Raw genomic sequence first — 15,398 nt, 5'->3', positions numbered from 1 at the left:
CATACCTTGTCCTTGGTCGTTGGTCATCCTCAGACTCACTGACCTCCTCACTCACTGCAGACTCGTGGAACTCGGAGTCATTTGAGTCATCACTGCTCACTTGAAAAAGAAACCAGCATTTATTTCATGGTGAGCATCGCTGCAAAGCCAGCAGCTCCTCACTGTACAACAAATTGGTTAAGAGCAACAAGCACTGCCAAGGTTTCAGACAATATGGGACCCATTAAACCCACATTTATAAGGAGCAAGAGGGATAAAAGGGGTACAGAGAAGAAAAGGTTAAAATTTAAGCACTAGCTGAGTCCTGGTGGATGGTTTATTGTGCCAACAAGCCTTGAGGTCTTTATGCATGAACATCTACATTTATTTTACAAGCAAATGAGAGAGTGCATTATATGATGGAGGAGAACCGTGCGGAGCAGTATGGAACTTCAGAAAACAAAAGATGATTTTTAGTTAAACAGAAGCTTTTGTTTCAAATGCTCTACGTGTCATTTTATAGCCATACTTCAAGAAAGGACCCATATTTACTAACAACATATGAAATTACATCACTGCATTTATGGCTTGGCATTTCTTCAGGTAATGCAAGCTCAAAACTGCCTCAAAAAGCAATTAAAAATGCGCCTTAAAAAGCAGCATTAGCAATACTCTCCTAAGCACTTTGAGGAGCTAGCAGTGGCATTTTTAGGTAATTAAGACACCAGCATGGCATTTAACACCTTTAATTTCAGCTTGACCTTGAACACAGTGGAAAGTTTAATTGTTTTCTGAATGACAAGGCTTAAAACATGGGTTGTTCTGTATACATGGGGAAAGGTAACATTAATAACATAGGGCTAAAAAAGGCAAACTGAAATCAAATACTTTGTTCTGAGGGCAGTCAACTACAAAGGTCTGCTAAAGAATCCTGAGCTGCCTCTTATTTGCACATTAATTCAAAGGTAATTTACAGTTATTCCCCCTGAAAGAAATATTGTAGGTAGAGTTTTAATCCCAAATGGAGGAAAAACTTGAATATGCGAACAGATAAAAAGGAGAGTTTTCATAGAGGAAAATGCTAAACAAATCACATTGCGTCTTTTATTCTGTGGAAGACCACAAAAGCTGGCTGGCATCAGTGCAACACAGGGAAGCCCAGTGCACTTTTCCTGGCCAGGAAACCCCCACAGGTTCTTTGTTGCTGCCTGCAACAATAAAGCCAGCCCCCAGCCCAGGCTCATTTCACAGTGCCATCTGCTGCTCAGCTCCAGCCTGCTCCACTGGAATCCCAGCATGGACATATTCCTCAGGCACTACTGCCAGTCCAAGAGAGAAATTACTTAAAGGACAAGGCTGATTTTCCCAAATTAGACATCCTGGGCTTGTCTGTGCTGTTTAAAATGGATATTCTAAGACTCCACCAGATTAATCCAATTCAGAGGACACAGTAAGTGGAGAGAGCTGCAACTGTATTCAGCATTTCAAACAAAACTATTTATCACACAAAGATAAGGGAATTCTAGATTTCATATACAAGGAAGTTTATACAGGGATTTTAAAATCACAGAGGTTGAGATCTCCATTCTGCCAAGCTTTGGACTTATTTTATAGAAGCAAGTACTTTTTAAGACCAAAAAAAAGATGTGGATTATGTACCTTTCCTTCTATTTCTGCGCTTCCCCCCTTCTTTTTTGTCTTTTGGTTTCACCACCTTTTTTTCTTCTCCAGATTCCCCATCACTCACGGTGAGCTTGTGCCTCAGCAGTCTGTGTCTGTATCTGGGCTTCTTAGATGTTTCTTCTTCCTCTGAATCTGACTCAGAATTACCTTCTTCCTTTTCAGACTTATTGTCTTCCTTTTCATTCTCTCCTGTCACACAGAAGAGTCAGTACCACATACATACCAGTCACTTTCCTATCTTACATAAATTGGGCAAGAATTAAAATCTGAATTAATTTCGGCTAAATCCTGTGCTTTTCCAGGGAATTACAAGCAACAACATACCAGTTTTCTCAAATGTTAAGTATTTCACACTGCCTGAATGCTTGGAATGCCTGTTCCAATGGCTGTGTTAGCCAAATCTCTCCTGTGCACTTGCAGAACTTACTGTTCTGTATAGATTATCCCTCACAAACCCCAAGGACTTCTTAATTGCTTACAAAAATCAGACTGTAACAAAAAAATAAACATACAGGAGATTAAAAGAGATGATAATCCTCATGACCACATATATTGGCCTCTATGTGGCAAATACATATCAACCTCAATAATATTTTTTGCTGAAAGCTTTAACAACCATCATTTTCCCAAGTGACCCTTGAAATCATGACAGGTGCCACAGCACCATTTTGTCCCAGAGGCTTTTTGGTGCTTACCATCATCTCCTGTGTTCTCAGTTTGCTTTGCAGGTTTCTTCTTTCCTTCCTCCGGCTGCTCATCTGAAGACGTATCCTCATCAGAGGAAAGATTGGCTTTGATTTCTTCTAAAAGCATTTTCTTGGCAATTCTTTGAAGTAAAACAGAAAACACTATTTATTCCATTGTTCAAGTAAATCGATGAATGACAAGTGTAATCCTACACCATTCAGAACTTCAAAAAAAGGGCTGAAAGCTGAACGAAAAAAAAGACACGTGATGAAAAGTCATTGTGGCAAGACAGGATCTATCAGCAAAAATCTCACACTAAATGTGATGTGTTGACTTGCTTTTAGAAAGCAGGTTTGTATAAAGCTTCTTTAGATGAGAAGTTTCCTGCTTTACAGCAGACTGGAAACGGTTATAAAATGTACAGACTTAGAGATTTCATTTTATTCATGGTCTATCTGGGTAACTAACCACAAGCACTTGCCTTACAGCAACTCTAGCAAAAACCCTTATGTGCTTATACCCAAAAAGTCTGACCAACACTACAGGACCTGAATTTCAGATAAAAATTATCATCTTATTTCCTGCTCCACAAACTGTCCGCTCAGCTTCTCATGGCTTCACTGCAGAACAAGAAAGTTTCCAGCTAATGCACAAGTGACTATGGAAAAATGATTTGTTTATATGCACTTTTAACACAAACATCTTGCCTGAGTCTATCCAAGGCAGGATATAATGGTATGTCAAAAGCACAGGAAAATAGTGGACTTATCAGAGTACTTGTACTTCCAGGAGGAAAAAGGATAAACCAGGTCTTCCTCATATAAATACCAGGAATACTGTAGTTTTCATTCTGAGGTCATCCATTTTAAATGAAAGATGTGTTTTCTAGGTGAAACCTCATCTGTCTTGCCTTTTTGGGAGAATTAATGTATACTGTGTATACATAGTTCAGGATGGGAAAGCTTTCACACCAGTCAAAACAACAGCTCAAAACCCATGGAACTGAACCACAATCCAGGCTTCACTTGGGAATGGCAAAGAAACGGGGATCCCTCAAGCAAAGCTGCTTATACACCAGAAAACTGCTTCTACAGAGCACTATAAAATAGGCTTTTAACAATCAATATTTCATTTTCCAGCCTGCAATGTGCCGCCAAAACAAAAGAAGTTTTTCTAAGGGAATTTTCCCAAGCTATCTTTCCTGATACTCCACACAGTATTTTCTAATTTTTGAGCACTGGTGTTATTTTTTAAAAACACTCTCACACTAATTTATATTCAGTTATTATTAAAAGATGGAAGCAAAATAGTTTAATAAACATTTCAGATTGTTCAGTGAGTCAGACCATCCACCAGCATCCAAAACACACCCTCCCCCTCTCTCTTGAGAAATGGCTTGTGAAGAAAAAACTGATTAAAACTTTACCAAGCAGTACCCTTGGAGAACTTTAATTCCACATCTATCATGAGATCACAGCATAAACCCAATGAAAACTTACTTAAGTCCACAGAAAAGTAACATCCTCTTCCAAATGCTTTTTGCATTAGGTCCTCCCAGAGGATATTTGGAAAAGGGACTTAGGGTTGACTGGTTGTTGATTTTTCTAAAACCCAGCACATCATGTGTAACAGCAACAGAAAAACAGCTCCTCATGTAAGAAATTCAGACTATATTTCTTCCATCTCTTAATAGTCAGAACTTTTTCTTCAAAATGAAACTGCTTGGAATGTCACAGGTTGGCTTCCCTTTGACAGCTTTTCACATAAATTATTTACCCTTGACTTGTACTCCAGAAAATGCGCAGAGCAGTGCTCTGGCTACTCTTCTTGTTCAATAAAAACCCCAAGTTTTGGAAGAGAAAAAAACCTAAAAGGCCTGGAAAAAAACTGAAATTGAAGCCTGAAAGTCCTGCCTTTGACTTATTTTGGCAAGTGCATTAGCAAAGTTAACACAGCTTGTGGATGGCAACACTTACCTCTATACAAGTCACCTTTAAAAGGCTGACTTTGGTTCTTAGCAAAACAAGACCTTCATTTTTACTTGTTCCTTAATGAAGTATATTTTTAAGAGGAAAAGAATGCAGCAAATGTATCTAACACCTAAAAAGACCATGCACAAAATCTACCATCCATAAAGAGAAGATGCTCTCATTTTCCTATTAATCATCAGCATAACCAACAATCAGATTGGGTAAACTGATTAGTTTCTAATTATTTATAATAATATTGATTAAGAAGTTATGGCTACGATAGAAAATTAGTCCTATTTTTTATCTAGGATAAAGACTTAACCACTTGCAACCAAACTGAGATGGGACTGTTTGTTAGTGAGAAAAGCTGCATTTTCTTCAACGCATTTAATTTAGGCTAAAAATGTGAGACATTATTAAGACGTTCAGGATTTAAAAGATGCCCATTTTTAATTAACTACAGATCTGATAAGAATGGTAAGTGTAAGCAATATTAGACCCAAAGAGATTAAGCCTTGTAAATGCATGTGACAAAATGACTGATGCAACAAATGGCTTATATGAATTAGAATAAATTGAGTACTGGACTCTGGAAGCTGGTTTTATATTAAACTACAATAGATGTTGACCAGGATAACACATCATATTTCTACTTTATGACAAACACATTTAAAGTGATCAGGTTTCTAAGCTAAGAAACTTCACATGGTAGCTTTAACATTTCAGTATTTGCATTAACAGCAGCAAGACAAACAAGCTATGATAGTGTGAAAATTCCCTCACTCACATTGTTCCAGAGAAAACCATGTAAATCAAAAGGGACTGTAATATTTACTCAGGTCAAGGACATAAAGGATTCTTGGCCATTCAGTTGAGCATCACCAATGGATTTAATTAAGAGCCACAGAAAGCCCTATGACCTCCAGCACGGGGTTTCAGGTAGTAAAAAATAAAGTAAAAAATACAATAAAATTTTAAAATCCCTGCATTTCACTCATTCCTGCACTGATCTGCTGTGACCTTGAGCATGTCATGTTGCCCCACTCCATCTTATCTAAACTCATCGTGACATTTGTATGAAGGGCACTCTCCCAACACACATTTATACAGTGCCTTACAGAACGGGGCTGCAACCTCAACCAGGACACACAAAACCAACTCTAGAATCAAATAATAGCACATATTCACAATTTTGTATCGACTGGGCTTCAAAGGTATTTCCCCTTTGTAAGAACAACACCAGCAGAATACATTTCTAAATCATGAATTGATTACTATGGATTTTTAAGTCGTGCTAAAAGGAGAGAGTTTTCACAAGACAGGCAAACTGGAAGTTACCCAGGGGTTGCTTAGTTACACTGCAGGACTACTTTAAAAGCTCCTTCAGACATTGCAGCAGAACTGGAACAGTAGGTGCAGCCTCTCATGATGTGGAGTTAAGCCCACATGGTAATTTGCACCACTCTTGTTCCTGAATTTCACAGCGCCAATACAATGGACTCTTTTAGAGATTGTTCAAAATCTTGGTGAGACAATGCTACCACTGTAAAAATCACTTTTCTTAAAAAGCCATGATTTTAAATTTTAGTTCATTATTGTGATGTTTCATTACCAATTCGATTACATCAACTCACACTCAGTGTTCATAAATACCTACTAATTATATGTAGAAATAAGGTTGCCTGAAATAAGCCCTTGGGTGGGGGAAGATGGTGGAATGTGGCTAATAAAAGCCACCAGAATTCCAGCTAGAGCACTACTGGCTTAAATGGGCCTTTAGGATACTACTAGAAAATTCAGAACCCTTTAAAATATATTTTAAGACATTAATATTTGGATGAAATGTCATACATGTCTAAAAAAAATGAGTGAAAACTGCCAAACACCTTGTTCTAAATACTGTGCTGTCTTTGTTGGAAGAGGCTGATTTTCAAGCTGTCAGAGTTGTATTAAATTAAATGCTTGGACAAGAAAAACGTTTTACAAAAATTTATTGTAACCATCAAATACTTAAAGGCATTCTGCATTAAATACACTATTAACTTCTTAATAAACAGAACTACTGCAAACATATCAAACAGTACCATTTAAAAGATCAGAAGGACCAATAATAGTTACACAACAGAAGATGAAAGCATACAGCACTGTATGGCATAGTATGACCCACTTGGATATTGCATTTTGGCAAAGATGATTTCAAGACTATTAATATTCATGTCATGCACAACCCCAGGTATGCAAATAACAGAACATCTAAACTAGAGACTTGCAAACAGGAGAGTTCCCACACTACAAACACCCAGCAGGTACTACGTACCCTCTTTGGCCTGGAAGAAAATAGGCAACTTCTCTGAATCAGTAGGTAAACTATTTAAACACTTTGTGTTGAGTAAACAGAAGAACAAGTTTTTAACTTCTTGAAATTTGTTCCATCTTTTTACAGTTTATAGCTCTGATTTTGGTGCCAAGTACAACACATGATTAAGGTAAAGTCAGACTGCATTACCAGTTAACATGTCTGAAGGTTGACAACACTGTTTATTGACAAAATACCTCTCCATCTCATGAATAGATGTTCAAAAGATCCCCTAAATAAAAACTTAACAAAGAGGCAGCTTCAAAACAAAGTACAGAAACTGATTTTTAAAGCCCGAAGTTATATTACTGTTCGTTATCAATTAAGTTCATTCATTTCCCAATATAGCTCAAACTCATGAGTGAGTTCTGTCAAAAAAACATCTGTGTGGTAAATGCTGAACTTCTGACAAAAGTGTATTGGTTTAGTTATCGACCAGAAACTCAAAAAGCAAAAAAAAAAAGGAAGAAAAAAAAATTTAAAATAATTAAAACAGGACTGAAATGAAAACAGAATTTTAAAAAATCTTGTTATACCAAAGTTTACATGTTCTGCTTATGACCCTGTGCTGCCAAGTCCCTAAAAAGCATCTTTCTTTAAATAGCTGAATTACTGGGTTAAATTTGATGACTAAAACCACACAAGAACTAATTCAGCAGCAGCATTTTGATGCCAAACTGAGGTCCGTAAAGGATATAAAACAGTGTTTTTAAAATTTACTTCAGCCACATATCCAAACATACAACTCTGTGAAACAAGGATTCCACATTCTAAACTAGTAAGGCTCAGAAGCAGAAAAAGACTCCACCAGCAACTGGTCCCACACATGCTATATGGCCAAAACAACAAAAAAAAAAATCAGTTTCTGAAATACTATATAAAAATTTGTTGAACAGCTCTTCAGTCTAACTACAGTGACTTCCAAAAAGAAACTGTGGCTTGGAGCTGAGCAATACTTCATGTTTTGCATTTACTCCTTAGGAAATGAAGCTTTTACATTTCTAGCCAGCTAATTTTGATAAGCTACAACGTTACTGGTAAAATATGACATGTCTTAGCTAACTGTATCTTACAGAGATTCTCTTTTATTGATTTCAAAACTGAAGCAATACATGTAAGCCACAATTCTGAAAATATCTATGCAAAGACTTAAAATATATAATTAGTATCTTTCATACCAGTTGAGCCTATGCACAGTGCTTGTAGAATCATGGCCTTAACTCGCATTAGTCACTTTAGGTACTTTTTAGTGGATTAAAACTCAGTTGAATTAACAGCTGAAAATATCTAATACGGTTTTCCCCACATTTGTGCTTTCTCTTTATTGAGAAAAGTGTTTCAATTAAAAAAGCATATTAAGTAACAGTAATAACCAAATTAATTCTGAAAATATTGCAGCACTGCATATTGCACAGATGCAAACTGTCACCTTCTACTCCCAGAACTAGCTGAAATTCACATTTAGCAGCAGCAGCTTTTTACCTGCCTGCAAGATCCTTTGTCACCAACCTCCCACTCGCACCGGGAACCCCAGCGGGACAGTGCTGCAGTGCCTTGAGAACACCCCCTAGCCAGGTGTCTCAGCTACCACTTCTAAACACTTGCTTTGCATTTCTGGCTCTGGGCCTCTGTTTTCTGGCCCCGTGTTCACACTTGCGGGAGGCCCGTGAGCGAGTCTTTACCGGGCAGGCAGCCGTGCTTTTTACCACCTGCTTGCTCCTCCGTTGCGCCGGTTTGCGCCCACGCCTAGGGTGTGTTATAATCGTTTTTAAGTCCTTACGGAGGGTATCATACCTATTCTCAGGGTCGTCATCATCATCATCTTCCTCCTCCTCCATTGGGATAGTCCTTGATAGAGCCTCTCCCTCATCTCCTGCAAAAAAAGCCCAAGAGAAAACACTCAGTACATGTAAACCCGGCAACAAACAATACACGACAGCACAATGAACAACACAACATGTGAACTACACCTCCATCAAAATCCCAATTTATAAACAGCTTGGTAATACCACCTTTCTACCAGTTACCTGTCTTGACAGATAAAAATAAATGTAGTTTTTCAATGCACATTATGCTTGCTGCTACACACAACTTGCAACTCGTTCCTAATTACAAACTGTGATTTGGGATTTTACACCAAAACACAGAGACTAACTACTCTACCCAGGAATCAGAAAGAAGTTACCTAAGAAATTATTTGCCCTAAGAAATTATTTGCTCTGTCAGAAGCTCCTCTAGTGAGTTTGGCAAACTGAAAAGAAGGCACAAACAAATACAGGACAGAACTGCTTCCCAAGCCCAGGGGCTGCCATGAGGAAGTACTGGAGAACATTAACCCTTCCTATTTTTGCTTTCAGACCATGGGTGTGTGTAAAGAGTTGTATTTTGAGAATTCCACATGCTATCCTTACTGCAAATATCCAAACTCAGCTGCACTACATGGCACTGTCCCATATACAAAGGACATAGAAACCAACAGCGTGGGACACGTGACAGAGAAGGAACAGCACAGTGTGAAGCCTGCCCTTAAGCTCCTCTGCACTCTCCTGGCTGGACTGAGGAATTTGGATTGTTTCTAGCACATTCCCAGGCCTGTCTCCTTGCTTTTCTCTCTTTTTTTCTTGCATGCACATCAGACAAATCTGCTAGGTAGTAAAATTAAGCTTAGGGAAAGAAACCTCACAATCCTAACAAGCTGAGATTCCCTCATCCATAATTTCTGTTTATTTTCTATCTGTGGGGACTGGAGGACTGGACTAAAACTAGGCTGAGAGAGGCACACTCCAAGGTGATCACAGAAAGTCCCTCATTCGGATAAATAAAAGCATCCTGTTGGTTAAACCAGATCCTAAGTCTCATTTAATGATCAATCTACACAGCTTATTCAGACCCAGAACAGACTCCTTTATTAATTCACCTATTAAATCAAAAGCAGACTGCAGAGAAAGGGCACATTCTTCTCCTCTGAAAATACTCTAACATGGGCAGAATTTCATAGAAGCAAATGATAACTAAGGCTGAAAGAGACATCTGGACATGCTCTACTCCAAATCCACCATCAAAGCAAAGCTAACTCCAAAGTCAGGTCAGTTATTTCAGGGTCTTGGCCAGTGAAGTTTTAAGCATTTCCAAGGACAGGGATTCCAAAGCTCAGCAAGGCAACCAGTTTCAAGCTTTGACCATGCTCAGTTTAAGAACACTTCTTTGAGTGTCTGTATCAGTTTTCCTTGCTAAATGCTGTATCCACTGCCTCTCATCCTTTGGGCACACATCCAGCTCAGCCTCCCCTAAAACTGCCCATGAGCTGATTTGCAGACAGAAATTCAGACACCCCATTTTTAGCATTCTGTCTCCAGTCTAAACCAACCCACTTCTCTCTCAGTCTAACTCTACTGTCAATCATCCCACACCACAGACTTGTTCATTTGCACCCTGCTATCCATCTCTCCAATAATGACCCAATCTTTCCACTTGTGACCTGCAAATGAAACAACAGGTCCCACTGCCTCAGACACCTGTTGATATATTAAAACCAACTTTTTCCTCTTGGGCCGTTTCAATACCAAGTCCATGAACTGTACATGAGCAATTCCATTTCTAAGGCATTTTTCTCTGATGGTTCAGTGATGCTGAACACTGTCACTGAGTGCCATCAATTGTCTGTCTATAGGAGAGTTTAATGGCTGCGGCAGCAACCACACGCAAAGAGCCAGTTCATTACTATGCAAACCATGAATTATCTGCAATTTCTCCTGCCAGTGACATCACTGGGGAAAACACTGCTAAGGCAGCAGTCAAGGAAAAGCTCTACAAGTCCTAATATTATCTGCACAGAGACACAACATATGAAAACAATAAGCAATGACAGATTTCTAAGTAGCTGTTCTAAGCCTACATGGCTCTTGTGAGGCACAAAAATCATCTGCTTGATTTTGAAATGTATATTACAATGCCACACGTCTCCAGAGTCACCTCCAGTGCACAGAACAGGAGGTGATAAATTTGAGTTCACCACATTATCTACTCCTTCAAATCAGCTTCTGCTGAACAGTCCCAGGGCAGGTGAGGTAAGGGCCAGGCTTTAGAAAGCTGGACTTCAAGGCAGTACCTGCTGCAAATACTGCCTGGGGTTCCCAAAGCACCTCCATTTACAGTGATATCTTTTTTTTCCTCAAGGTACAAGCTGCACAAACTGAAATCATGGAATCTTACAGCCACAGGATAGTTTGGCTGGAAGGGAACTTTACAACATGTGCTTCCAAATCTGTATCAGAAAACCCGACAGGCTGCAAACATTTAAATGCACGATTCCCTACTGGTGAGCGTTTTTTGCTTCTACATTATTAAATGTCACCCAAACCTTACAAAATTCCTGTTTATATTTTAATATGTGTACATGAACATCTTTTGCACACCTGATGACTGACAAAATCCTGCATCAGCAGACAGCATCAAGCTTTCGGTCACCGGCCTGATCTTCTGCTCGTCGCTGCTTCCATCGCCTGTGGAATTCTGATCATCATTTTCTTCCTTATCAGACGAGGAAGAGGAAGTGACAACCACCTTCTTTTTTGCCACCTTCTTTTTTAAGTTGCTCTTTTTACTTTCTTTTACTGATCCTCTTTTAATCTTTTTCTTAGTGTCTTCATAGGACTCCTCATCAGAAGAGGATGAGTCGTTCTGTTCTTTCTTGGAAATTTTCTTTTTGTGGCTTATTTTTTTCTTTTCTTTCGTTTCAGTTCGTTTTTTACGCCGCACAGCATCATCAGAAGAACTCTCCTCTTTTTGGGGAGATTTCTCAGTATCAGAGGATAAATCAATGTGCACTCTTTTAGCTACTCTCTCTCTCAAATTCCTCTTTTCTGTAAACACGGGTTCCTTTTTAATTTTGTCGTTTTCAGAAGAATTGCTACTTCCTTTCTCTGGAGATGACTTATCAAGATCAGAAGAGGAATCACCTTGTTCTTTCTTCAAATCTTTCTTTTTCAGTTTTTCAGATTGCTTTGCTTTGCTTTCTGATCCTTTTTTGTTCTTGAGTCTGTCTTTGGAAGACTCCAACTTGTGCTCTTTCTTTGCAGATTTCTCAGTACTCTCAGAAGAAGAATCATCCTGTGCCTTTTTCTTTTTCAAATCCTTCTTTTTCTTAACTTCAGGACTCTCCTCTTTCTCCAGCGAAGACTTCTCAACATCAGAAGACTCATCGTGTTTTCCCTTTGCAGATTTTTCTTTTGAGTCTCTGTTTATCTTCTCCTTAGCAGCTGACCTCTTACCCATTTTTTTATCTTTAGAAGAGTGATTAATTTCCTTCTCTGGGGAAGACTTCTCAGCATCATCATCTTCAGAAGATTTACCTCTCTTCTTCTTCAGATTTACCTTTCTCTTACTGCTTACTTTTTTCCTCTGCTCTTCTTCAGATGAATCGTAACTATCATCTTTTTGGGAGTATGTTTTCTTCGATTTTTTTGCAGCCTCAATTTTACTCAATATTTTTATCTCTTTTTCCAACTCAGAATCATAGTTTGAAGAATCTGAGTAGTTTTGTCGTTTCTTTTTAGCAGCAGCAGCGTTTTTAGCTGATTTGCCTCTTTTAGCATCTAAATCTGAACCGGAACTGGAACTTTTCCTTTTTCGTTTCCCGTTTTCATCCTTTACTGGTTGACTCTTTTGAAAATCTGAAGTCTTCTGATTATTTGCTGGCACTTCGCTGTTGCTTTCACTGTCTGAGGAGCTGCGACTCATCATCCCTGCCTCTTTAAGGACAGCTGGCATCTCATCAGAGTCTGAGCTGTGATCTAAGTCATATGGCTTTTTGGATTTGGAAAGTTTGTTAGGACTAGGACCATCAGCAGTGCTGTCAGAAGAATTTCTTTTATCATTTTTCCTCCTTGGCTGCTTGGATGATTTTCTCTTCCGTTTTTCATTGCTCGTGTCATTGCTGTCCTCCTCTGAGTTGGATGTCAGGGGGCTGATGTCCGTGGGGCGCCTCAGCGGGGTGGTCTTGACGCGCGGCGACCTCCGGAGATCCGCGTCCTCCACGGGCACAGCCTCGTTCTCCGTGGAGGGCTCGCTGCCAACATTATGGTTTTGTTTTACAGAATCACAGTTTGCTGCTCTAGGTTGAGATGCATCAGCGTCTTTAGATGCCTCAACATCTTTACTGTCCTTTTCTACACTGCTGTCTTGATCTTCAGCTTTAACTGTAGACTCTGAAAGGGAAACAGGAGTCAATTTGACAATCAATTCTTTTGTTCCTTTCGCTGATGATTTTAACTTGGTACCACCTTTGGTATCTTTCACAGGAGTGGTCAGTTTTGTATTTGGATTTAGAGTCTCATGATCTGCTGCTGTGTTTCCACTGTCCTGCTCATCTGATGGCATCTGAATCTCCATAGCAGATTCCAGAGTCTCAAAAATATCTTCAGGAACAGACGAGGGGATGGACACAATATCCATGTCTAAAGCCTCTGTACTGTTGGGCTCATACTGTGGTTCTTCATTTCTGCCAGACTTTTTCTCTTCCCCAGGAGCTGCCTTGTTATCTGTCTGTTCCACTGAGGGAACACTTTGATCCATGGGCTCACTGTCAGACCGCTCCGACACAACTTTTTTCTGTGTCTGTACAGCGTCATCCTCTTTTAATGCCACATGTTCCTTTCCTTCATCTTTTTTCACCTCATTTTTTTCTGATCTAACCTCAGTTTTTTTCTCTTTGGTATTTTTATCTTTGATTTTAACATTCAATGCTTGAATCTCCAGGTTCAGGCCTTCTTCTAGTGACAGATGAACTTTTTTCATGTCACTCAGCACAGATTTAAAAGCTTTCAGCTGGCACAGTTGCACAGTTGGGCTTATTTCTACATTTTCTGCAGCGTTTTTCAAAAAGCTTACAAAGCTAGAATTCAGATTTGTTGTAGTTTCAACCAGTTTTTTTGTTTTCTTAAGCAAGTCTTTTGGCACCATTAGTGCTTTATACGAATATGTTAGTGAACCTGAATATGAATTATCTAATTTTTTTTCTTCCCCATTACAATTTGCATTATTTCTCTTTGGAGAAAACTTGACCGTGTGGTCATATATTTTACTTTTTTCATTTTCAACTTTCATCTTTTTTTTGTTTTGTTGAAGTAACTGTTCTAAATTTTCAAAGACACTGTCACACGCAGTGACCAAGTCCAACAAAGGCTCTGGATGGCAAATATAGCAGTGCCACTGGTTATTTTCATCCAGGATAGTCGAGAGCTCCTTTCGGCCCAGGTTGCGCAAAATGCACTTTTTACAGAAGGCGTTATGGCAAAAGTCACAGCAAATCAAATTTCCACCTTCAGCACACCACCTGCAACGACATTGAGAATGGTAAGAGTCTTGTCTCCACATCAACAAGATGATACATTCCTAAGTTCACATATTTAAAAGTTCAAGTGATGAACAGATATCCATTACTTGGAACCGTTATTGAAAGCGCGCCTGAAAAGCTCAATTGAGAATTGCCAAGTCAGAAAATTCACGTATTACATTAACACTTCACAAAGCTGAAATGGTCAGTAATTTTCAAACACAATTTCAGCACTGATTTAATTCTTTAAAGAAGAGAAAAAAATTAATTAAATCTTATTTTCCCTGTTTCTTATGAAAATTTGTGATTTCTTTTACAGCAAAATTAATAAGCTTAAGCCTTTCTAGCCTTAACTCATACATTACTACTGCAGGAGCACACGAAGACTGGAAAGTGGTGGACAATAAGCTCACAGAAACCAGAGACTGCACAATTTTGACTGAATTACACATTTAGGTATTTGACATAAGGACAAGGAAGTGCTTTAGCATTTCAAAAGTGGGAGATGCACCTGGAGAACTGAGTTTCTGAGGCTCACAAGGTTTAGAATGCCAGATTCTATCCCCACCTTTAAGGTGTTCAGAAGGTGGCATGCTATTTAATTAAAAATGTGGTATCTTACAAGTGTTTGCTATTAGATTTCTTTATAAAATGTCTGCCTGTTCATTACTAAAACAACAATCAAACAGTCAGAAATACCCTGGGGCTGAGTATTTCTTGGTGACAAATAATTGTTCATTCAGCTCTTATGTACTTGTCTTTGTCAATAACATCACGATTGCAAGAAAAAGGATCCAGACACCAGCAGAGCTGTGGGTGTTACTTCAGTTTTTGTACACTCTGCAGTTTTTGTACACTTACCTACACTGTTCATCCATCCCATCCGAGTCACGACTAATGTCATCACTCATGTAATACTTGTAGCAAGTCTGGAAAGAAAGAGAGAGAACAAGAAATTCTTTATTAAATCTCAACTGGGCTTCAGCAATTCATTATATTTCAGCATGCATTACAAGCAGCAGTTGCAAGGCAAGGCCCTCAGCATTCTAAGCCTTTTACATTTGTTTTAACCTAAAAAACATCTTCCATGGATAGAACACGTCTCAAACCATGACTTATTTAGATGGCTCAAGGTCTGTTTGAAAATTAAACAGGCTTTTGTTTGATGGCTGCATATCTGTGGATCTTAGAACATCAGCTGAATACTTCTTTCCAGTCTGAACATTTTTTTCCATCCATTTCCTAGGTAAATCAACACCACATCCTCCCTGACACGTTAATCCTACAAAAATTACAATTTTCAGCTGGATGCTCCTTATGTTAGCATGTGATGCCATAAGGCTATAGACAAAAATGTCTTCAGCATTAATCATGATGTTAACATCCAAGA

At 38.8% G+C, this 15,398-nt stretch overlaps 1 protein-coding gene across 2 annotated transcripts in view; it reads right to left on the bottom strand.

The window, feature by feature from the left end:
- ATRX (ATRX chromatin remodeler) overlaps window positions 1-15,398 on the bottom strand; it is a 66,234-nt gene that overhangs the window by 28,295 nt on the left and 22,541 nt on the right. For both annotated transcript variants that reach the window (XM_048318405.1, XM_048318406.1), the window contains 6 exons: window positions 14,870-14,937; window positions 11,091-14,008; window positions 8,470-8,548; window positions 2,358-2,488; window positions 1,639-1,851; window positions 6-99 (listed from right to left, as the gene is read on the bottom strand). In XM_048318405.1, the coding sequence (XP_048174362.1) occupies window positions 6-99; window positions 1,639-1,851; window positions 2,358-2,488; window positions 8,470-8,548; window positions 11,091-14,008; window positions 14,870-14,937 (3,503 nt within the window). The remainder of the gene's footprint in view (window positions 1-5; window positions 100-1,638; window positions 1,852-2,357; window positions 2,489-8,469; window positions 8,549-11,090; window positions 14,009-14,869; window positions 14,938-15,398) is intronic.

The sequence above is a fragment of the Corvus hawaiiensis genome, chromosome 14, assembly GCF_020740725.1.
Source record: "Corvus hawaiiensis isolate bCorHaw1 chromosome 14, bCorHaw1.pri.cur, whole genome shotgun sequence".
Taxonomy (NCBI): domain Eukaryota; kingdom Metazoa; phylum Chordata; class Aves; order Passeriformes; family Corvidae; genus Corvus; species Corvus hawaiiensis.
This window is presented reverse-complemented; position numbering and strand designations above follow the sequence as displayed.